Source organism: Camelus dromedarius, chromosome 7, assembly GCF_036321535.1.
Source record: "Camelus dromedarius isolate mCamDro1 chromosome 7, mCamDro1.pat, whole genome shotgun sequence".
Taxonomy (NCBI): domain Eukaryota; kingdom Metazoa; phylum Chordata; class Mammalia; order Artiodactyla; family Camelidae; genus Camelus; species Camelus dromedarius.
In genome coordinates this window covers 28,931,828-28,957,031 of record NC_087442.1, presented here as the reverse complement: position 1 = coordinate 28,957,031, position 25,204 = coordinate 28,931,828, and the positions used below count along the sequence as shown (strand labels likewise).

The 25,204-nt window shown below is 35.3% G+C and overlaps 1 protein-coding gene and 1 non-coding gene across 2 annotated transcripts in view; one reads left to right on the top strand and one right to left on the bottom strand.

The window, feature by feature from the left end:
* CFTR (CF transmembrane conductance regulator) overlaps positions 1-25,204 on the top strand; it is a 140,800-nt gene that overhangs the window by 18,807 nt on the left and 96,789 nt on the right. Inside the window, exons 4-10 of the mRNA XM_064487383.1 lie at positions 8,717-8,932; positions 11,989-12,078; positions 12,976-13,139; positions 13,966-14,091; positions 17,690-17,936; positions 19,917-20,009; positions 24,899-25,081. Of these exons, the coding sequence (XP_064343453.1) occupies positions 8,717-8,932; positions 11,989-12,078; positions 12,976-13,139; positions 13,966-14,091; positions 17,690-17,936; positions 19,917-20,009; positions 24,899-25,081 (1,119 nt within the window). The remainder of the gene's footprint in view (positions 1-8,716; positions 8,933-11,988; positions 12,079-12,975; positions 13,140-13,965; positions 14,092-17,689; positions 17,937-19,916; positions 20,010-24,898; positions 25,082-25,204) is intronic.
* TRNAC-ACA (transfer RNA cysteine (anticodon ACA)) lies at positions 24,646-24,717 on the bottom strand. Its single transcript has one exon. It is a non-coding gene; the product is annotated as a tRNA-Cys (tRNA).

Genomic DNA, 25,204 nt, shown 5'->3' with positions numbered 1-25,204 from the left:
ATAAAAATAAATATTAACTCCTTTAAAGACAGAAGGGCAATGTTTCTCAAACTTTTATATGCATACCAGCCACAGCCCCCTACCATCTGGCTAAACGGCAAATTCCGATTCAGGGGGTTTGGGTAGAACCTGAGATTCTGCATTTCTAAAAGCTCCCAGGTGAAGATGCTGTTTGCCTCAGCACCATGCTTTGAGTAGCAAGGCCTTACAGGGTCATGGAAGAAGAGGAAGTCTAGTTAGAAGTTACAGTTGTGAAAGAAGTAGGTGGGCTAATCATGGCTAAGGAGCCCCTGATACTAAAGTGACAGAACAGAAATCCCACTGCTAGTAAATATGGCTTATGGTTTTTTCCAAGGTCCCAATGTTAACTGTTAACTTCCTGTGTCTTCTTCTGGCAACTCTCTCTCAGGACTCCACTGGAGTCATGACGTGTGGCACGCATTGAAAGTGCTTTATATGTACTGATTTGGGGGAAGAATAAAAACATAAAACAAACATTTAGATGGTTTTATATAGAAAGCCAACACATTTTACCTATTCACTGTTTATAGGCTGCATAGACAAGTAAATTGGTAAGATATGTGAAAATTTATTTTGCCCCACCATTAATATTTTAAAAGTTGAGATATTCATTATATCCAGAATATGCAAGTATTCACTACTCTTCACTTTCATTATTTTATTATAAAACCAATTCTTATTTTGTTATAAAATTCAAGAGTCCTTCTCTATTGTTATACCAGTGGGTTAGGTTTTTACGGCAGTGTTGAACAGAGTGGTGCTTCCAGAGCATTTAGCATTCATTATGTGTGCTTTTGAAGGTGAACCTAGGAATGTAACACCATGTCTGGTAGGATATTGTATCAAAGGCAAAATATAGCTCCTGTCCTTACAGATGAAATTTTAAAACAGAATCAGTTTGTAAATTAGGAATTGTTTGTGATCATGTACTTACAACTTAAACTGGGTATGAGGGGGCTCAGTTTCCTCCTTCCTGGTATAAGCATGGTGCCTCTTTACTTCCTGTAGGTAACCAGTATCCAATAGTGACTAAGTACAATGTGGTGAAAGTATCCAGTTTCTAGGATCTCTTCTACCTTTTAAATTATGTGTCTGTGATAGGGGGCCTAGAGATACGGTCTTTATCATAAATTACAGTGATATTAACTTATAACTTGATTTGGTAGGTTGATGTTGATGTAATCAGTGCTTGACTTGATCTGAGGGAGAACCCTCATGTCATATTGTAACATTTTCATTTCAATTTGAGGTTGTGAATAAGAGGAAGACTCTGGAGTCAAACTGTCTGGTTCAAATCCCAGTTTTACTGCTTGCTAGCTGTGTGACACTGAGCATGTTATCTAAACTCTCTGTCTAGATTTCTTTAATTATAAGGTGGAGACAATAGTAGCACATATTTCACAGAATTATTGTGAGGATTAAACAAGTTAAGCATGTAGAATAAATCCTGGTACACAGCAAATGCTTCATAAATGTTACCTATTATTATATCGTTAAATACAATCTCTACCTACGTTCACAAATACTCCTATTATTTGCATTAACTTACTTCTCCCTACATGCCATAAACAAGTCTTAAATTACCAATTTGGTTTTTATCGGTTATAGGAAAATATTTTGTGCACGTTTAAAAATGATACCTAAATTCTAAGCCTTCCTTCAGAAATTAAAATTAATATTTTAACATATCTTCCATTGTTGCATTTTCTGGGTTAAACCTACTGTTGCTGCTATATCAGTAAGTCCAGAAATGTTTTCTTATAAAATATGAAGAATATGACTTTTCTAGTAAAGACATTGCTGGTAATAGTTAATAAATCAATAAATACTCAAAGGAAAATAAACACTCAAAAGAAAATACCAAAAGCAAAACATTTTAAATTAGGCACTGAATCTAAAAATATGACTCAGGGTAGACACAAATTATGATAATATTTTTGAGATTCTGTTCTGGTGTGGTATACATACATTTTTGTAAAATCTGCATACATCTGGGGCAGTGGATAGATTTTATTTTCTATGCTGAATATGAAAAAATTTTTCCTTTAGCAATTCATATAAAGCCAAAAATTTCCATCAGACTCTAATATATCAAGGTAAACAAAAATTTGTTGACAGTCTTGTTTACCCTATCCAAAGCAGAATCTTAAGCCTTTGCTTTGGTATATAAGCCAGCACTCCTTGTATTTTATGATAAATTCTAGGTATATACCTGTATGTGTGTTTACTCTCTGCTATATTTTTTGTATGCGTGTTTTCTTTGTATCAATTATTTATTATCATAAAGTATATACATTTTCTATCCAGAATTTTATCATCTTTTAAGTGTTTTTATTATTATGGAAATAATCAGATAAGTATTGATACATTTGATGTTTATCCTTCCAGTTTTTTCCCGTGGGAATATATACTTAATAAAGGGAGGTGGATCATTACTTTACATAATGTGTTATAAATCTACTTCTCTTCTTAATGTCTTGTGAATATCTTTTCATGTCATTAGATTTTTTACCACTTAATCATTTTAATGTTTAATGACTCATGTGGCTGTACCATAATTAAATTTTATCGGTTCCTCATCATTGAATGTTTAGATTGCCTCTAATTTTTCACTATTTGTAAGTAGTTCTTCAACGAACATCCCTTTAAAAGCTAAATTTTAGTAGATTTTCCACTTGCCTTCCAGAAAAGATGTACTAATTTATTTTCCTGATACTAAAGTAAAAAAATTCAGTCCTCACTAACTATAGGTATTATAATTTTGAAGATGTTTCCAAGTTGCCAAGTGAAAAAGAGTACATTATCATATTTATGTACATTACTTTTGGTTCCTAGTGAGTTTAAACCATTTTTATAGATAAATTATGCATATATATATATATATATATATATATATATATATATATGTTTTTGGGTTTTTTTGGGTGGGATGTGTGTGTGAATTGCCTTTTCATGTTCTTTGCCTATTTTTATTTTGGTATGTTTGGTATTTTGCTTGTTGATGTATGAGAGACTATTTTCCCCAGCCTGTTATTTGTTTCTAGTGAGTTTTGTTAACGTTTTATTTTCTTGACAATCAGAAATTTCAATTTTAAAAAATTTGCTCCTAATATATGTACCTTTTTTTTTTTCTGTTTTTGGCATTTGACATTTCAAAGAGTCCTCTCTACTCAAACATTGTGTAAGCACATATCTCTGTTTTTGTTATTTCATCTTTTACGTGTAACTGTCCAATCCATTTGAATTCATTTGGGTGTATGTATGAGATAGAAACCTAATTTTTAAAAAAATAAGTATCCAGTTTCTCCGTTGTTTATTGCACTTTCTCCACTGAAAATAAATGCCATATTTTATTATATAAAAAATTGCTACATGTGCTTAGACCTGCTCTTGGACATTCCAGATAAGTCAGTCTATTTCTTTGTCATGCCACATATTATTGTAGCTGCATACCATAATTTGATGTTCAGTAATGTAAACCTCACACATTATTCTTTTTCCTTAGATGTTTTTGACTAGTCTCTTTTTTTTACAAATGAAATTTTAGAAATATTTTATCCATTTTGATTCAACAAATATTTGCTGAATGGGTGCCCTGTGCTAGGTATTGTGCATAGTGTTGGGATTGTTGCAAAAACTAAGACAGTCCCTGCTCTTGTGCTTCACTGCCAAAAATCCACTTGGAATTCTGGTGAAGATTGTATTAATCTTGTAAAATAACTTGGAGGGGAACGTAATCTTTGCAATATTCAGGGGTTTTTTTTAAGAAAGTTTTAAAGTCTCTGTGTTTATCTTTATGTTCAGGTTTATTTAGAACATTTATCAGAAACAGGTACTGAAGTTTTATCAGATTTCTTTATAGGTGTTACTAAGATAATCATAGATTCTGTAGTCCATTGGTATTCTATTAATTAATCAATATGGAGAAATCTTAACTTCTCAATATTTCTCAAATAATGTCCTAGAATTCCTGGGATAAAGGTATATAAAATATATTTAAAACAAGTTGAAATGATGATGATGATGATGATTTTACTGATGACACACAATAGAAAACAATGTAACCTTAGAAGTTCTTCAACTAATGATTCTTCCTATACTAGAAACAACTATGCTTTGGGTTTGGAATTGTAATTTTTAAAGTTATCTTGGGATTAACTAATCTACTATAATTGCAAGCATGAACTGAATTTTCTATTTTTACCTGAACTTTCTTTCTTGGTCTGAATATCCTGCAGACATCCCTATCTTTAGAAACATCTGGCTCTTTCCTAGGTATGCAGATAGAACAGAAATGGTTAAAGGATTCTGACTCATCTACAGTGACTTTGAGCTCTGGTCTGGAGTATCCCGTGAGAGACCAGATATATTTCCCAGGAGGTATTTTCAGGCTTCCTAATAATTCCCTGGGAGGCTGATCTAAGCTGAGATTCATGATTATTCCCAGCAGGGATGCAATTACTTGCACTGTTCTCTAACCTGACCCCCTCTACCCATATGGTCTCCTGAACTCACACAATTCAGATCTGCATCCTTCTGAGTAGAAAACGCCCATAGCAATGTCAGGATGTGTCCTAGGACAATTGCCCAAGGAATCCACAGCCTCTGCCCTGGGACTCCCCAGACTTAGATCATATAATCTGAGATGTTAGCTCTGAAGGGGATCTTTAAGATCAACTTGCTGCACCACTCAGTTTGTCAGTGAGGAAACTGTCCAGAGAAGGGAGGTGACTAAAGTGACACAGGGAGTATAGGTAACCTACTAGGATAAGAACTTAGGTTTCAAGCCTCTGTATTCAGTGTTCGTTTCCCTGTCATGCTGACTTAAAAACTGGTATCAGGCTTCTTTTTCCATTATCTCAGTAAACCCTTAATTTCATCTTGATTTGTGTCTGATAAAAATTAACAAAATATTTAATCAAATTTTCAAAGAAATTTACATTTCCCCTCATTACATTCAAGCCTCAGTCTGCTTGGGCTATTTTATATGGTGGCAAATTGGAAAATTTCTTGCCTAACTGAAAGTAGTTTGGCAACAGGGTACACACAGCTTTCATGTTCCCAGAATAGAGGACTGTGTTTCTCTCAGTCATGACAAGGGTGATTTTTGTAAAGGACTGCACATGTAGACTAAGCTAGGGATCAGTTACCATTGTTTTCCCTTCCAAATAATAAAATCAGGTGATATCTGTAAATGCTTTCATTATAAATATTAGAGAACATGCTGCTTACAACAGAGTAGGGAAAACCATAGCAGGGAGGGGTCTGGACTGCTGATTCTCTCCTTGAATGTTGACAGTGCCATGTTGTGGGGAGGTTTATATTGTTTTGCTCTTGGCAGATGGTCCAATTATTGGAATTTTCTCAACCAAAAATAAACTGCTTTTTTTTTCTGTGAACATGTACCCTCCCAGATTACTACTACCAGTGTCACTGTGGAAAGCCATTGTTGTTCAAAGGATGAGTATGTCCTCTTTTGATAGGACTAAGGTAACAATTAATTAATTCAGTAATGCAACATGCAGAATAGGTATCTGAATCAGAGTAACATAATTTTACTTATTTAGTTATAATTTGCAGCTGAATAACAGTTCGACAAATGGGTCTATTGTGGTAGAGGTGACAGGTTATGGGAAAAATATAAGGAGGATACAAAAGCTGGGACTTCAGTTTAAATCAGTCAGTAGGAAAAAACTTCCTTAAGTCTGTACATTTCTAATTCTGTGTACAGCTCAATTGAAAATAGTTTTCTTTTTTCTCAGAACGCCCTTTTTGGCATTACATAGATAGAAGTTACTCCTTAGAAATATGTAATGAGGTCTTTATCAGTGGCTCTATATTTGATAATATTATATTAGGAGAATATATATCTGATATAGACAGAGAATATATATTAAGTACTTATATAAGTATTAAGAACTTACATATGTTATATAAGTATAATTTATATATGTAAGCATATATTAAGAACTTATATATACACACACACACATATATATATGCTCTTGAAAAAGGTGAAAGATGTTTATGCTAACTGTGATGTAGGCAGTAGGATTCATGAGCAGCAGTCACAGTTCATAGTCTCTGGTTATTGTCTTACAGTGAACACGAAATGGTGTTTAATCTGGTCTACATGGTAGACAGCAGAGCTCTGTACTCACTCTCTGCTTCCTGGCCACACACGATATCTCCAACATGGGTAGCACATACGACTCCAGTTCCCTTGACTGCAACTTTAGAGGGCATTTTAGCCAAGTGCAAACCTACTATTAATGGAAAAAGTAAATCAGAGTAGATGTGGTATTGATATTTGTCAGTGAAGAACAACATAATAGAGAAAAATCCTAGGATAAAATATTGATCTGAAAATAACTTTGAGGATGAAATTCTGCCACTGTAAACATACTATGAAAATTATATTTGTAGTGCAGATATATTTGTATGTATAATTTCAAATCCAAGATTTTTCTTAGCAGTACATTTCCCTAGTTTAAGGAGTTATTTCGAACTCAGATGATCTACTCTGGAGAAAGTTTGGCATGGATCTATAGAGCTTCATGAAAACAGCCAGGGCAGTGCTTGCACTGACTGTAATAGTCTAAGAATGGAAACAACCCATTGGCAACAGGGCAAGTAGCCTGATTTGTTCACAGAATGTCATGTCAAATAGCACTTAGAATAAATGAGGTAGATATATAAGTATCAATGGGGTTAAATATCAAAGACACAACTGCAAAGTAAAAAAAAAGTTGCAAAAAACACAGTATGATACCACTTGCATAAAATTTAAAACCTGAAAAACAATTCCATGTTGTTTAAAAATGCATACGTGTGTAACACAAATACAAAGCATGCATAAAATCATACACGCCAACAAACAGTAATTTCTGTACCTATATACTTTTTTAAAAAACAAGTGCTCTTCAGTAGATATGCCAAACTATTAACATGGTATATCTGGGTATGTGGTTAGTGATTTTCTTTTCAGCACCAATCTGTCTGTTTGCTATAATTCAAACTTATATTAAAATATGGCTACGTGCAATGAGACAACTCCAATAGTCCATGTTTGTGATTAGTCTAGAAACTTTTTTTAAATGTTGAATCTTTTCTTACATTCAGAGCCTTGGTCTACACAGTTGATTTGAAATGAAGTACTGAATGTCAAGTATAGAATGAGCAGCTACACAAAGCCAGTGGTCAGTCAATGACGTTTCTGTACAGTTTGGGATTCCTTGTGAGGATGAAGTTGTTATAGAAAAGCATTTTTTTCTATTGAGAATGAGAGGGCTGCTGGTGTTGGACACTGAGGTTTAGAAAAGCCATTGTAGAAAATGGCAAAAAAAAAAAAAAAAAAAAGCAGCAAATTAAGGGCTGAAGGAGAGTAAATGTTAAGCAATATGTGGGGGTTGTGGGCACAGCCTGGCTTGAAAATATGCATTTTGAAATAGAATCAATTAGCATAACATCATTTCCCAGCAGGGTTTGGCCTCAGATCCCCATTTCACTAGGCCGTCATAAACCAAAATGAGATTATGTTTCTTCTCTCTTGAAGAAAATTTAGCAAGATGGTTAAGACTGAGACCTTTGGGGATCAAATCCCTGTGTTCAAATCGATTCCTATATATTCAGGTGACATGGTAATGAATCTGATGGACAGTTTGATGTAGTGGTCAATTGAGAATCTGATGAAGTGGATTTGAAAAACCCAACTTTGATCTTCCCTTATAAACTCATAGGCCTTTGAGAACCTGATGAGTCCTTGGAAACTGGCCTGAGGTTGAAGTCTTCTTCTCCTCCTCCCCCTCCCCCTCCTTCTTCTTCTATTTTTTTATTGAATAATAGTCATTTTACAATGTTGTGTCAAATTCCAGTGTAGAGCACAATTTTTCAGTTATACATGAACTTACATATATTCATTGTCACACATTTTCTTCCCCCTGTGAGCTACCACAAGATCTTATATCTATTTCCCTGTGCTATGCAGTATAATCTTGTTTATCTATTCTACATTTTGAAATCCCAGCGTGTCCCTTCCCACCCCCTGCCCCCTTGGCAATCACAAGTTTTTTTTCCTGAAGTCCCCGTTGACCCCAGACTGGGAAGGGTGTGGCCTGGAAGTGTCTGACTTTAAATACCACCCTGCCTTCAGGCTCCTCCCTCCAGTTGCTAGCTGCCCTTTATGCAGTTGCCTTGAGAAGCTATGTTCATTCAGGTAATAATTCCCCTGCTCAAAATGATTTTGAAAGTTCTGTTTTGAAATCACATCAAGTCATTGGCCTCTTTGGCCTCAGTTTCTTCATCTGCAACGTGAAAATAACAATGCCTATTCTAACTCCTAAAGTTGTCATAAAAATCAAATGAAAAATGTTTTAAAAATGGTTAAGTGCTATGTAGATGTTACCAATTAACCCACTACTCCGGAAATTACACCTTTACTTTATGGCTGCTATTCACGTTTTAGTCAAAAATACCTCTTACATGAACTTGTCTCAAATGACTTTTGCTATAACCCCCAGTAAAATCTTATTCCAGAGTATGATAGGTGACACGGCGAGTTTCATATATGGAATGGCCCTCCATGTAAGCCCATTTCAAATCCTCCTGCAAAGACGAAATTTCTTGTGTTGAAATTGTGAGGGCAGTTTATGAAAGAAAAGTAAAATTTCATTTCTCTGTTTGCCATCTTCTGCAGGAAGTCACCAAAGCAGTCCAGCCTCTGTTGCTGGGGAGAATCATAGCTTCCTACGATCCAGATAACAAGGTGGAACGCTCCATTGCCATTTACCTCGGCATAGGCTTGTGCCTTCTCTTTATCGTGAGGACGCTGCTCCTGCACCCTGCAATTTTTGGCCTCCATCGCATTGGAATGCAGATGAGAATAGCTATGTTTAGTTTGATTTATAAGAAGGTAATACTTCCTTGCACGGTCTCCATGCTCCACATAGTGGCATCATATTTAAATGCCATGCTGGTACAAATGAGGGATAAATGGGGAAATTGGTTTTGTGTGCTGGTGAAATCAATGGCAGCCATCATTAATGTTTCTAATTTTCCTTGATAATTCAATTCACTTTAACTAACAACTCCTGAGCTCCTTCTATAAACTGCCTAGAGTATAGATTTCATATTTGGGCTTTTTTGCTAGTCATGTCAACATTTTTTAGAATCCATGGCTCCCCATTAAAATGATTCTTACTGTCTGTGTGAAAGTCATTGACAGAATATCATCTCCTGGTAAAATGCCTTGGGTCTTTATGTTCAATAACAAGAGTATAGTATGTAATTGTTAATGATAATCCAAGCAATGGAAGTTTCCATTATAACTAATTGTGACACTGTAATGTTATCCACTGTCTTACTTTGAGTTAGATTTTTGCCATCCTGAGTCCTACAAATTAAAAAATTTTTGGAAGAGCACAGGAACAGCAACCCTAAGAACCTTCTCTGCTTTTCTGTCTGCATCGTCCAGTTAAGAGCCCATGTTGCTGAAGCATGCTTTGAGTGAATTTCGATTGAGATTTACCTACTTAAAAACACAATTTAAGGTTGTCTGAGACATGTGCTTTCACCAGCCCAATTCAAGGCCATGTGTGACCATGATCTACCCAGTGATTACAGAAAGCTGTTTTGGTTGAATCATTTGGATATTGCTTTAGCCTTCTTCTTTTTTTCTTACCCCTATGTAAAAACTTTATATACTTGGCTTACAAAGGGCATGGACCTAAGATGCCCTCTAGCAAATAACCCATAGCACTTCCACAATAGACATGCAAGGTCAGTTGTGTCATAAAACCTTGATAGCCACACTTTACTGTTCAAAAAAGCCTTTTATGGAGGGAGAAGAAAATAACAGAGTCCACAGTTTAATCAAATCACCTCAGGGGCAATCTCATCAGTTCACAAGTACTAGGGAAGCATGGGTGATAAATCAATAAAAATTTTATCTTAATCTAGAAATTTTACATAAATGAAGAAATTATTAAATATCCTTTGGAAGGTAGAATTTACACAGGATGCATGTCCAAGAAAGTTAAATCCACTTTTAAAATATTTATAAAAGTGATTATTATCATAATGATAACTAATAGCCAAGGATGTACAAGACAAGCTTCTCGGTGATTTAGGTATACCATCTCATTTGACCCTCCCCAAAACTCCATGTGGTAGAAACTTATCCCTATTTTATGGATAAAATTTGTTAAGAAACTAAGACCTAAAAAGTATAGAACATTGTGCAAGAACTTCAAAATTTCTAAAATGGCTAAGTCATAATCCCTGAAGTGGAGGGTTTTCCAACTATGAGGGAACATAAAATAAGTACTGAAATAATGTAGAAAGTCAGCCTGTATTATACAGGAGAAGAGAGGCATGAAGTGCTCTGGGCTAAAGGAGAGGGGAGACCAAAGAAGGAGCAGGTTAGTTTGTGAATAAGTCCATATAAAATGTTTAGTGCAAATACAGCAATATGTGAGCTTTCAGATCTGCTGATTAGTTGTGTTCTTACCCAGTTTGCTCTACCCCTCTTGCCCCACTTATTGACCTGCATTGCCATCATCACTAAAAAATATAGTTGCATCTCCACGTGGCTGTGGTTTGGTCCCTAAAGCAAGCATAAAGTAAACTAATGCTTTATCTGACCAGTTTCATCCATGTGGCAGGCAACCACTAATTCTTCCCACATTGTTCCAAATTTTGTAATAGAGTATTGCTTTCTTTTTCTCCAAAATCTGCAACTATGGAACATTCAAATTATATTTTAAATAGTAAATCTAACCACAGACTAGACTGAGCTTCGCCTGTGAATTTCAGGAAGAAAGATAACTAGAATGAACAGAGATTCACTGAGTACTTTCTGTGCACACAAGCTCCATGTTAAACCCTGTAGAACTCAAGTCAGCATATCCAGAGACTGAATATGTTATTAAATCATACATAATCCAGTTCAGTGGATTTCCCCCCTTATGTTTATCTAATAGTGTTTTGGAATTGACTGCTTTGATTCATTTTTCATATGTGCTTATCTAAATGCTATCCATTATTCCACACCCATCTTAAATTCTCCCACAATAAAATATTTCCAGATTTTTGTAACCAGATATGTAAACTTTCTCTTAACCACCCTATTGTATTCTACTCCCTTTAATTAATTTATCATATCATATTTAATTATCTATGTATTAGGTTGCCTTAAGAGAATTATGTTTATATACGTAATAAATCTTAATAATTCCTGAAGCCTTGAATATAGTCATTTGCATCGACTAAGTGCTCAGTACATACGTAAGGGACTCATTTGAAGCAAATATTAGATGGACGCTCTCCAATCAAAGCTATCTAAGGTCAAATCAGTTCTTATTAAATTTTATAGGTGAAGTATGACTGTGATCTTTCATGATCATAATTAATCTACTTAACAATTCTATTTTGTATATATAGAATTTTTTTTGTAAAACTTAAGAATTTTTATTGTTATGTAATCTTTCACAAAATTATTAATGATTCAATTATTCATAATATACTTTTATTAACTTTAACAGTATTTTTATTCAACAGAGTTACTGCAGGTTTGCAGGAAAAATTTAAGGCCAAGGTTTTAATCTCAAATTTCACTGCCTTTGGTTCCATCTTTTATAAAAACAAACAAAAGCAAAAAAAACCAAAAAAACAAAAACCAAAAAACTCCATAGTATATAAATGGATATTTAACTACAATGTCATTTCCATTTTGGAATAGAAAAAGATAGTAACTTATCTCTAGATACTATAAAATAAAATAACTAGAGACATGCCTGTGTAATATTTGTTGTGAAGAGAAATATTTATAAATCTGAGAATCTAAGCTAGATCAACATTACCTTTACTTAAGAATGCATGCTTAGTTACCTCAGCTGTATTGTAACAGCACTTACAAATATATTTGTCTTCTGTTTATTGACATTGTGTAACTTCCCATTTTCCTTTTAGACATTGAAGCTGTCGAGCCGAGTTCTAGATAAAATAAGTATTGGACAACTTATTAGTCTCCTTTCCAACAACCTGAACAAATTTGATGAAGTATGTACCTACTAATTTAATCTTTCAAGCATTATTGTTATAAATCATGCAACCCCAAGAGGTTTTCCTGGGTCAGAGAGCAGTAATAAGTGGTTAAGTCATAAGCATTCCTACGTTCCCAATTTCTGAAAACTGAGAAGGCTAAGCGGTGTGCCACAGTGCCATTCTGGAGCCTCACAGAACCACCCAACTCCAGAGCACCTCAGCTTGCTTTGTATTCAGTGAGGTTTTTCAAAATTCAATCCTTATCAGATCTCGTTTCCTTCTAATACTTTAGATCAATTATTTACTTTGGCTGAGCAGTAATACTCTGAGCAATTCTTATTCAGTACTGTCTTCTGTCACAATAAAATTCAAGATCCTTGAGGACAAACTATGTGTTTTATTCATCTTTGCATGTCCTGTATTTAACATAGTATCAACCCCTCAGCAGGTGCTAAATAAATTCCTGTTGAATTGAGCTTGCGTTTGTTCTGAATGTGTTGCTGGAGGATAGAGTATAGTTGTGTAGATCAAAGTTCTGGACAGTCTTCTGTTCTCTCACTTCTATACCATGGCTCCTGCTTTGTCCAAATTGAAGTAAGTTAATTAAAATAAATTCCTGATGTGATCCTTAAGATACCCCATCGCCATGCAATTTCACAGGAAAAAAACTCATAGTGACTTGAAGTTTGTTTTGGGGGAAATCCTAGTCTATGTGGAGAATGTGTTAGCACGTTGCTGTGTGCTCCATGAAGTGGATACCTAGATTTTAGTGCCTTCAGAAGCCTGAAGTGTTTGATCGTGTGAGCTCACTGTGCTTGATTTCTTTTTTCTCTGCTTGTTTTTCCCTTTGTTCTGGAAGGTGGGGGTGAAGGGTAAAATGTAAGTGGTTTTCACTGTGATTGTGTTTTTCAGGGGCTTGCATTGGCGCATTTCGTGTGGATTGCTCCTCTGCAGGTGACACTCCTTATGGGGCTGCTCTGGGAACTGTTACAAGCCTCGACCTTCTGTGGACTTGCTTTCCTTATAGTCCTCGCCGTCTTTCAAGCTGGGTTGGGGAAAATGATGATGAAGTACAGGTAGGACTCTATTTACATAGCTTGAAAGAGTTTTAAACTAGGTTTCCAGAAGCCCCCTCTAGTAAAACCAGGACTGCCATGTGCCCTGAATGCCCTGAGCCATGATCTACTTTTGGGGTGTCACAAAGAGTGATTTATTTTAATGGTGTAAACAATACTTTCTATATCAATGACACATTTTTTTGCTTGTCAGTCTATAGAATTTCTTTATGAATATGTTACCATCCAGTTCCCTTTTTGTAGCTCATAAGATTTAGGTACACTGGATAAAACACATATGTGAAGGGGAGGGAATGCATATGTTTTGGATAGAATTTATAGGCTTTTCCGGCTCTGATTTGTGAATGATCATACCGGAGCCTTATGTCCTTTTTATTACAGAATGAATTAGTGATTCCAGCCACTCTTATGAAAGAGGACTTCCAGAGTTTGTCTGGTAGATTATGATAGAAAGCATACAAATTTTGGAGTCAGGTAGTTCTTAGCTTGAATCCCAGATTGTACGTTTATTAGTTGTATGACCTCTGTCTAGGTGCTTCAAACACCAAGTCTCTGGTCTTTTTCATCTTTAAAATGAAGAGAATCACCTCACCTAGGCTGTCATAAGAATTAGGCATAGCATATGAAATGTATCAATATGGTGTCTGGCACATAGGAGGCATTTACTAAATGATAGTTCCTATTTTTGTTACTATACGTTTTATAATTAAATAGCCATCTGTTTGATAAAATAAATGTGGCTTTTCTTAAGAGCTTGGGCTGTTCTTAGTGGACTGTTTGACTTGTTTTTACTAAGTATTTGATTGGTGAATGGATTTATTTACAGAGATCAGAGAGCTGGAAAGATCAATGAAAGACTGGTGATTACAACAGAAATGATTGAAAATATCCAGTCGGTTAAAGCATACTGCTGGGAAGAAGCAATGGAAAAAATAATTGAAAACCTAAGACAGTAAGTCATTCTGATAATTTTGGTATTAATTGAATCAGCCAATTAAAGTTTAATATATTAAAAATGAGTATGTCACAGTGGACTTCGAGCTCACATTTGAAATTTCTGACAACCAGACAGTCGTATTCAGTTATGTCAATATTCATGTGTTACTGGCATAACATCATCTTCATGGAGCTATAGTTTTACATAGTTAGTCAAGTGTGTTATTTTGCACTACAAGGCTATTTATACCTTATTAAAAAATTGCCTGTATGTGTTTATAGCTGCTTCATATACTTACTTGACAAAAATAATGATCATGATACTAGAGGCTGATTGAAACCTTAAATGGAACTACTAGAGTAACAAGGATATAATTCTGAACCAAATAAGTGATTCTCTATTATTACAGTTTCCTTAATTTATGTGGTATGACTCAGGAAAAACAAACAAAAAAACCCCTTCTGTTTGTTCAAAATGTGTTTGTTCTTCTTTAACTTAGGAATAATACAGGGTAATATCTAAAAATTGTGGATCTTTAAGCCCTCCACTTGAGAAGTCGGTTCCAGTAATGAAAGCCACCACCTGAGATAGAATCAGTACTAGGCACCCATCTCCAGGCTTATTTCACCTCCAATAACCTTTTTTTCACTGATTAATAAAGATTATATCCAACAGAAACAGACAGACAGATGTTGTTACTGAGATGATTTTGGACAAAATATAAACTAGGGTGTATCTGTAGCCACAAGACCATTTTTCTTTAGTCAAGTTCCATGTTCTACAAGTTGCAATCAAAAAAAGTTTCTAGGAGACTCAGTGAGCATAGATATTTTGTTAAGGGCAAATAATTTTAGGACAAATAGCACATGAGCATGTTACCAGGAAAAAGATACTTAAGAGAAGAGTACCTTTATGGATGGTGTGAACATGGGTTATCAGGAATTCAGGCTGCTGATTCCAGTAGACAATGGCAACTGAGCTGCAGGTGTGTGATTGGAACAACAAAAGAAATGCTGAAATGTGAAGTCCTTTGCCGTGTAAATAGAAAGAGTAAAAGAGGATTTATTGCCCAAACAGTATTGGTCACCTGTTTTTATTATGCCTTTCAAGACGAATCCAGGAAAGGAATTATATTTTCTTTCCAGAAACATCCTTAAAGATCTTGTTTAGTTGGTTGAAGTTTTTCTCGTTAACAAGTGAGCTTTCCATCACACTTGTCCCTGGGTCACTCTTATATACCTAGACACAGGTATAGCAGAGTGATGAGGAGATTATCAGATGATTCAGTTTTCTCAAGCCTAAAGGTAAATGCCTGGTCTGGTCATTCTAGGTGCTGACGTTTTTTGACTTTGGGTTTTTTTTTTCCCCTCTTCCTTAAAAGATGAAATCCATCCTTCCTATTCTGTATTTTTGTTTAACCAATTCTGATAATGAATGTTTGGCTTTAACTAGTATAATCTGGTTCCTTAATCTGGCATGAAATTGTTACCTGAAAAGGCTGGAAAGTACTGACGTAAATATGGGAAAGCAAGAATCGCTTCTACTCAAAAGAGCAGATAGAATGTTCTGGAAGAGATTGGCTGGATGTGCTGCAAAGGGTTGTTGACCTTAGCCTGAGCCACTGGTGAACTGAGCAAAAGGCTGAAAATCTGCCTCTTAATTGCTTTCTGGCAATAAGGTCACTTTCAATTTTTTTTATAAGAAACTGATAAAATATTTTTATGACTCGTAAAGTGTTAGTGGTTTTATTATGGTGAGTGTTGCTTTCTGGGTGATTCTTATACATGTTCTTGAATCCATTCTTTTCTTGTAGTATGTCTTACATTTTCTTCAGTTGTTTTTTGTTGTTGTTGTTGTTTTTTTTTTTTTTTTTTTCACGGAGATGGGGGTAATTAGGTTTATTTGATTAATTATTTTTTTAATGGAGGTCCTGGGGATTGAACCCAGGACCTTGTGCATGCTAAGCACATGCTCTACCACTGAGGTATATCCTTCCTCCTTCCTTAGTTGTTTCTAATACACATCAAAGAGAATTTTGACAAATTTATTAACATTTTTTGTAAACAGCATTTTCTAGCATTTTATTAATATCAGCCTAGCCAACGTTATTCTTTCTGTTGGTGATTAGAGACATACACATAGATTCTAAGTGCAAGGCCCTGTGCTGTGACGTCAGTTATCTTGGCAATAACTCCACAAGGGCAATATTACATTTCTCTTTTATAGATGTGGATTCTGTAGGATCAGAGGGAAGAGCAGCTTGCTCAGGATAGCACAGCTATAACCAGCAGAGCCAGGAGTCAAACTCCAGTGAGGTTCCAAAGTCATAATCTTCCTTCAATGACAAATAATTAAAATGGGTAAGCTAGACCACGTTAGAATGTGAATCACAGTGTGGGTTGTTGGGCACATTGAACTTCATTTCTTCATCAGAGTGCTCAGGGTTACATTTTTTTTTCAGACTGAAAAAAAAAATCTATTTTCTACCACTTGAAAGTGAGAAACTTTCTGAGTTATCCAAGCCTAGCACCCAAATGCCAGGCACAGCTATTGCTCCCTCCCACCAGCTCTCTCCACTTGTCTGTATCATCTCTGCTCTTTCCTTTACAAGAGCTGCCTAGGAGGATCACAAGTGACTCCAGTTTTGATGATCCTGGAAGAGTGAGCCGGAGATTGATGGCAACATTGTCCTCTGTTCTCAGCAGTTTCTGCACCCCCTGTTTTCTCCCTGTTGGTGCACTTAAACCTCTTCTGCATGAGTTTAAAAACCAAGAATAAAATCCTTTCTAAATAAAAAATAAATTAATTTTTAGAAATTTAAAATAGTTTATATTTGTAGTTCAGACTAAAAGATCAGAAGTATGATTGCAAATAATTATACTAGAATGAGAGAGACAGGGAGGATGCAGCATCCACTCTCATAGTTTTTCAAGAACTACCTGCGACAGAATGACTTGGGTTCTTTTTTAAAATGCAGATTCTACAAGCCTACTGCAGACTCAATCAGTATCTCTGAGTGGTGGGTCTGAGACTCTGCATTTTAACAAGTTTCTCAGGTGATTTTTACTCATGCTAAGGTTTGAGAACCACTCCTTTGTGGCTTATATGTTATTTTTAATGTTCCCCAAAGCCAAGCTAGAACTTCTAAAATGTTAACAATCCATTAGGGAATCCCAGAATGGTCCTTATTCCTTTATAAATCTTTCAACATTATTCTCATATCCACACTTAATTACTTACAACACCAACTAACCAACAAACAAAAATTATCAAAATCTCATTAATCTTATAAAGTAATAGTAATGTGAGTAAAGATATAAAAGTAATATGATTATGGTAATAATTGAGATGATTGATTATAATTTAAAAATAATATTTACAGATATTATGTGCAAGGGACTGGTACATTTATTATGATCCCCCTTTCAGATAAGGTAACTTAGGCCCAGAGAGATTAAATAACTTTCCCAAGATCACACAGCTCATGTAAAGTGAAACCAGGATCAGAATACAGAGAGAAAGTCTTGAGAGACTGTGTTCAGATTTTTTATTCCAAGGTGCCTGCTGTTTGAAAAGTAAATAAGCATCACAAACCTTATTTGTTTTTTTACAGAACAGAACTGAAACTGACCCGGAAGGCAGCCTATGTGAGATACTTCAATAGTTCAGCCTTCTTCTTCTCAGGGTTCTTTGTGGTGGTTTTATCTGTGTTTCCCTATGCACTGCTCAAAGGAATCGGCCTTCGAAAAATATTCACAACCATCTCATTCTGCATCGTTCTGCGCATGGCAGTCACTCGGCAGTTCCCCTGGGCTGTACAAACGTGGTATGATTCTCTTGGAGCAATAAACAAAATACAGGTAATGTACCATAATGAGGCATCATGTACAATGAACTTAGGGCAGTTTAGAACTTTTCTCATGAGCAAACTCTCTAGAGATGAATTCTTGGTCTTGGGCCTGTTTGATGCAGTTTTCCTCTCTTGATATCCTTATGTGGTCTGATGAGCCCTTGTAATGAAAGCCTAGGGACATAAAATGAAGGCCTGTGAGATTCTCTTAAGTCAAAGAAATTGAAGAAAATATTGTTTCTGTATTCTGGAGATTTTATTCAAGTAATCAATCAATAGATCTGTTCTAACAAACTTAGCAAATGTGCAAAAAAGGTGGTGACAGAGTCATCAGGAAGTGATAAGAATTTCCGGCTAACACCAGGAATGTTCACTTGAAAGTTTTCCAAGTATTTTTCTGGATAGCATGATGGATGAGAATGGTATTTTATGCCACGTTAATTACCTTAAAATCTTAGCAAGCTGATGTAGTTTTGAAGAGAAGCTCTAAAGTCCTCAGGTAATGAGACTTGACATACCCAAAGCCAGTAGAATCACTACCATGAACTTGGGTGTAGGTATAATTTTTATAATTAATATACAGTTCAAAATGTTTTATTATACTTTTTTTGATATCTATTTAAATATTTAACCCAGAAAATAAATCACTGTGACATAAATAAAAAATGAGAGCGAAGGGTGAGCCACTTTTAGGTAGTACTGCCATTGTTTACCCTAGGCCGGAGTTTGCAAGTGGTGGCCCATGGACCTGTTTTTGGCCCTAGACTTGTTTTATTTGACCTTTACATTAAAATACACACACACACACACACACACACACACACACACACACATACATGAATTAGTTGACAGCATTTAAAAATTGGGTGCTATCACATATACAGTAAATCATGTCTTCAGCCTCTTTTGAAGATTTGGAATATGTAGTAAGCTGGGTCCTCTTCCCTCACAGGCTGGCAGCTTCCCCCTCAGAGAGGGTCTGCCCTTTCCAATTCACCACAATCTCTACTTCGCCACCTTCCTTTGTGTTGTCTTGAAAATACATGAGTTTGAGATCTGCAATTTAGACAAATTTGTGAATGTAGCTCAGAATCATAGCAGCTCTTGCACTAATCTTATTTCTTCTATGAATTCATCATAGCCATGTGGGAGAAAGAGGGAGAGGGAGAGGGGGAGAGAGAGAGAGAAAAACAGACATGCAGACCCAACCAGAGTGCATCACAGAAACAGTCACTGAACAGGAATACAGAGACCAAGAAACAGATCTTAAAAACAAAACTGGGAGAAAAAGAGGGAAACCAAAATAGAGATAGTGAGTGAGGGAAGAGGTGAGAAGGGAAAAAGCGAGCAAGGACCAGGCTTATAAAATTATGTCCTATAGCCAAGACTTCAAGATGCATAGACTTCATTCTTCGTGCTCCCACCGTACCTAGGAACACTGTGTCCAAGTCTCTAATGAAGCTCTTCTTTTAGAATCAATGTTTGATGCCCTGAAATCAGTTATATCAGATCTTCATATCTTTCCTTAACCCAGAGAAGTGATGCTAATGATGCCTCTTATAAGGAGGGTGCTATGAAGATGAAGACATTAGTTTTCTCTCTGTCTTAATGTTTTTTGTTTTTTCTTTTTCTTGTCTTAATGTTGAATTGAGGCAATTGGTGAGTAATTTAGGTGTGCTTTATAAGTTCATCATCGAGGTTAACATGTAATAGAACAAGGATGAATTAGTAGTATTTTAAAATTTAATGTATAAAAACAATTTTATTAAATATCACATGTTTAAAGAGTGCAATTTAAATATGACAAATCTTAGTGCTTGGCAGATTAACCATAGAGCACTTAAAGAATTATTTTATTAAGATACAATTTCTAATATAATTCATAAAATCCAAATACAAAATGCAGCACAATTAGAGTGTAAAATAGATGTAATAATGCATTAATGCTATTCTGACTCTGCAGTATGTTTTTGTTCTCTTTTATAAATAGGATTTCTTACAAAAGCAAGAATATAAGACATTGGAATATAACTTAACAACTACAGAAGTAGTGATGGAGAATGTTACAGCCTTCTGGGAAGAGGTCAGAAATAATGTTTTTTTGTTTGCTCTAAATATTTAAGCATTTTCTTGTTTATGCTTCTGGCTTTCATCCTAATGGACAATAAAGTTAGAATGATGATGGAACTGTTAGAACTGGAGGGGGAAACCCTCCACTTATTTTATAGATTAAGAGGTAAAGGCCCAGGAATATTAAGTGTAGTATAAAAGCCTCTTCATTTTTTTCCTAAGTCATATAATTTGTTCCGCCTAATAGGTTAGGAAATAACACAAAGTTCATAGGTTTTGGAGCCAGTTAAAGCTGGATTTGAATCCTGGTTCTTCCCTCTACTTTCTGTGTGATCTAGATCAAGTTACTGAACTTTGTGGAGCCTCTGGTTCCCCATCTATAAAATGGGAATATTGTGGAAAGTATTCAGCAGAGTACCATGAACATAATAGTTCTTCAATAAATGCTGCCTTCTCCAATCTCAAGTTCCAGTCCAATGTGCTTTGTATACACCAGTTAACATAAAGATGTATGAGAGATAAACCAATGTATTGTTTTCTACCATTTTTACTTATTTGAATTCACCATTAAAATATTTCTCATCTTCCTCATGGTCAGAAAAAATATTATCAGTGATTTTCAGTCTCTAAAGAATTCCTTGATTATTGAGAATACTTGTTGAGTTGCTCTTTCCTTTTCACTTTTTTCTGTTGAGTAAAGGTAGGCATTGTGAAACCAATGTCCTATTTCTACATATTTCACAATATCTTAAATTGGTTTTCTTTATAAAGATAACTTGACCTCAAGGGCTTCACTTCGGTTCATTTCTTTTAGCTATAAAGAGAATAATTCTTTCTTTGCCTAGAGAAATTGTTTGTGGAGAAGTATGTGGATCAGACTGATTTTACTTCTTTGATTTTAGGAATTTCTGATGCCCTTCTAGGCATGAAGGAAAAATAAGAAGTTTTGACATTTTTCACTGCTACTTACAGACAGTTGTTTTTCTACTGTCCATTTCATTTTCCTTTCATCTAATAAAATAGGTAGCATGCTTGAGCCCTTATTATGTGCCAGGTACTAGATAAGCACTTTATATGTTTTGTCTCATTTAATTCACATAACATTCCTATGATGTAATCTTAATATTTCCATTTTGCAGATAGGAGAATGGGGAGGCTTTGTATAGACCTGGCTCAGTTCACACAGCAGACAAGGGCTGAAGCCAGGTTTTGGACCCAAATGTCACCATCTACAACCATCTCACTGAACCATTATCTTCTGTCAGTGCTGATGGCTCTCAAAGGCAAATCTTTAGCCCAAGTTTCTTTCCTGAACTTCACACATTATTTCCAAATTTCCTCCCAGCTCCTCAAGCACTTCACATGAACTACTCCCCAAGCTTCATAAACTCACTCCTTCCAGTGTGTTGTCCACCTCATTTAATGACATCACTGTTCGCCCAATTACTCAAGAGACAAGTCCTTGATGAGTTATACATGACTCCTCCCTCACTCCACACCTGTGAGTAGGTACAATTTCTATTTAGGGAGTTTAAGCAACTCGAACAAAGTTATGTAACTGGTTAGGACAGAGCTAAAGTTCATCTTAGGTTTCTCTGACTCTAAAGCTTCTTTCTACTCACCATCCTGCCTTATTAAAAAAAATAAGGGATGATTACTTTACTGTATGAAAAATACTTTCACATATATTACCTCAGATAAAGCCTTCAACAACTCATGAGACTGACGCTCAGAATGTCATGATTTATCAACTATGACCCAGCTAGTTGAGAAGATGAAACAGATTGAGATAAAGACAAAGGCTTTCATAATCATTCCTCTCCCAACCACAGGGGACTTGTAAACATGGAAAATGTTCAATCCTATTAGGGATCAAAGAAATAAAAATTAGATCAATAGTGAGATTCCATTTTCATCCATAAAAACACAAAAAACAGAACAAAACAAAATAAATCCCAAACCAAAAAATAACAGTGTTGATAATGGTTCCTGAAAACTGGCACTTTCACACATTAATGGAGAAAATTTGAAACTACTTTTCAAAAGACTTGGAATTTTTACTATGCCTTTTGCTCTGGAAATTCCATTTGTGGCAATTTATAATTTTAAAAAGAGATCTGCTCCAAGATTTATAGCAAAGTACATGCATCACAGAACTATTGACTAAGTTAAAAAGGAAATTATAAAATGTCAAGAATAGAGAACTGTTTATAGTTTATCCCTACTCTTGGATACTATCCTACAATTAAAAAATATATTTAAAAAAGTTTGGGGGGAGCGTATAGCTCAGTAGTAGAGTGTGTGCTTAGAATGCACGATGTCCTGAGTTCAATCCCCAGAACCTCCATTAAAAAATAAATATATAAGTAAACCTAATTACCACCTCTGCAAAAGCAAACAAATTTTTTTTAAAAGGTGGCATAAAAAGAATGTTCTATGGTATGTGAAAATATTTATGATTTATTATAAATCAGAAAAAGCAGGTCACAAACCTTAAATACAATTTTTCCTTAATGTTGTTAAAAAATCATATATATTGTTTTATATATATGTGAAGGAGTGGAGGGATATCATTGAAATGTTAAACGTGGTTTCTTCTCAGTGGTAGGACTACATGCGTTTTCTGTTTCCTTCTTTCTCCTTTTCTCTGTTTTCCTTTTTTTTTGAAATAAGTATTTTACTTCTGTAATCAGAAATTAAAGCTATTAGTAAAAAATTGGACCATTCCATTGGTCCAAGGGCATGTTGGATAAAAGTCCTACTTGTAAATATGGCATATGAGCCCCTTCAACAGCATGCACTGCCCACTTTATCAAGGATACCCTTTGTCATCTTACCATATACATCTCATTCAGCCACCCACTATTCCTGAGATGAAGTTGTTCTTTTAAGCCTAAACCATTGAGCATGTAGCTTCTTCCTGAAACTCCTATACTATTTCCTGGTCTTGTGAAATACCACTTATATCCTTCTTAGCCTAGTGTTGTGTTATTTACTTGGTCAAGCTCCAGGCTGAGTTGGTTGCTTTCTCCAGTGTGCTCCCATAGGCCTTGATGTGAATTTTCAGTTGTAGCACTAAACATACTGCAATATTAATATCTATCCATATATTATTCTCCTATGTGGGATTTTTGAAGTGATCTTTAATACAGAGGTGATGCTCAATAAATGTCTATTAGATAAGTAAATGAATAAGGGAGTAACAAATTCCTTTTTCTCATTTAAAAACTCTTCATTGCCTACTTCTTAAAAGCTTTGCTTTTATTTGTCTGATGACTGAGAGGGATGTCAGCCATCCATATCGTAAGAACTCAGGCAGTGGTCTTCAAGCTTAATTGCTTGTGAATGCTCTAAAATAGTTTTGAAAAACTGTGTACTTCTGACACATTTTAAGATGATTTACAAATTTTTCAACATAAGTTTAAGTGATGGCAAAGAATATAATTCTATTGTGTATTGTCTTCATGTGTTAATGAATATTTGTCAAAATCCAGGAGCTGCAGCTTCAGTGCATTCTATTTCATGGAAAATAAACAAATTTGTGAAGTCAGTTCTCATTGTCAGGCCAATCAGCTGAATATGACCTACTTTATGTCAGGAAAGTGTAACTTTAAAATATAGATAATAATTTGTATTAATTAATGTATTATTCAAAAATAAATAATTAATCAAATGATTAGTTAATTAAAATATCTTATCCCTCAATTCATTTCTGAAATCTGATTCTGAGATGGTAAGACACATAGATGGCCTTCAGTTTGAAACTTGAGTGAAATAAGATGTTACCACCTTCAGTATTTCTGGCCTTGCTTTTACAAGATCCTCTTTCAGGAGAAAATCATTCTCTTAGGGTTGGTCCTCTTGTTCATATCACGGAGCTTTGTACACTCCGGAAAGTGCAATGTAGCAAAACTCAGGACTGGTGAGAAGACTGCCTCCTCTGTGTAAAGTGAGGGAAGGACAGTTGTGAGAGGGGAGTTGGGGAAGAGAAATGACCAACATTTGATGAATTCTCAGGCAGGTTGATTGTAGAAAGGAGTACTTTGGATGCTGATGAGGTAGATATACATTCCCTTGAAACTGTATACACCACCTTCCTCCTGACCAATCTTTTGAGCTGTTTACTTTGGTTTGAAGACCACAAACCTTGAAGCTTCCATGGGGCTATGGAGAAGCAGGGAACTTTCAAAAGAGAATTCCTTCTCTCAGCTACTCGCAAAAATTGAGTTCATTTGAGTCATTTGCCATTTTGGCAATATCAACACATTTACGCTTAATAATAACTACTTATATGCTCTGATCGTCTCAGAGGAAGGTGTTACCAGCATGGTGGAGTAGATTTCACTTGTAATTCCACCCTGGCCTACTAGTTATGTGACTTTGGTTACTTAACCCCTCTGAGTCACAGTATGCAGCTTTGAAAGAAAGGGATTATCAAATTGGCCTCATACGTTATTATTCTGCTGAAGATTAAATAATTATGTTTATGTACACAGCCTATGGGAGAAGATATATATGTATATAAGTAGATAGCTAGATAAATACCTTAATATATATGGCTAGAAATAGATATCTTTGAATTTAACTTGATGGTGAGTAACAATCTGAGAAATTGAAATTATTGTTATAATTTCCAGATTTTTAAAAAATGGAGGTACTGGGGATTGATCCCAGGACCTCTTTCATTGTAAGCATGTGCTCTACCACTGAGCTATACCTCTACCCCCCTATAATTTCCAGATGTTTTGGGTCATGTTCTCTAGAAATCGTGCTATAAATTATGTGGTATAAATTCTGGATCACGTGCAATGTGCTTTTCAAACCTTTCATCCACACTGCAAACAATTATTGAAAATATCTGAAAAACATATCTTCTCATTTTCTGTTTTTTTTTTTTAACAGGGATTTGGGAAATTATTTGAGAAAGCAAAACAAAATAGTAACAATAGAAAAATTTCCAATGGTGATAACAGCCTCTTCTTCAGTAACTTCTCACTTCTTGGTACTCCCGTCCTGAAAGATATCAATTTCAAAATAGAAAGAGGACAGTTGTTGGCAGTTGCTGGATCTACTGGAGCAGGCAAGGTAGTCTCTTTATACCTCATCATGAAGATCTTAACTTGGCAAGCATTGCCTGTAGTGTAAGAAGGTGTTTGGGGGGAATGCTTCCATTGGTATTAGGAGAATACTTGGACATAGTATCCCCTA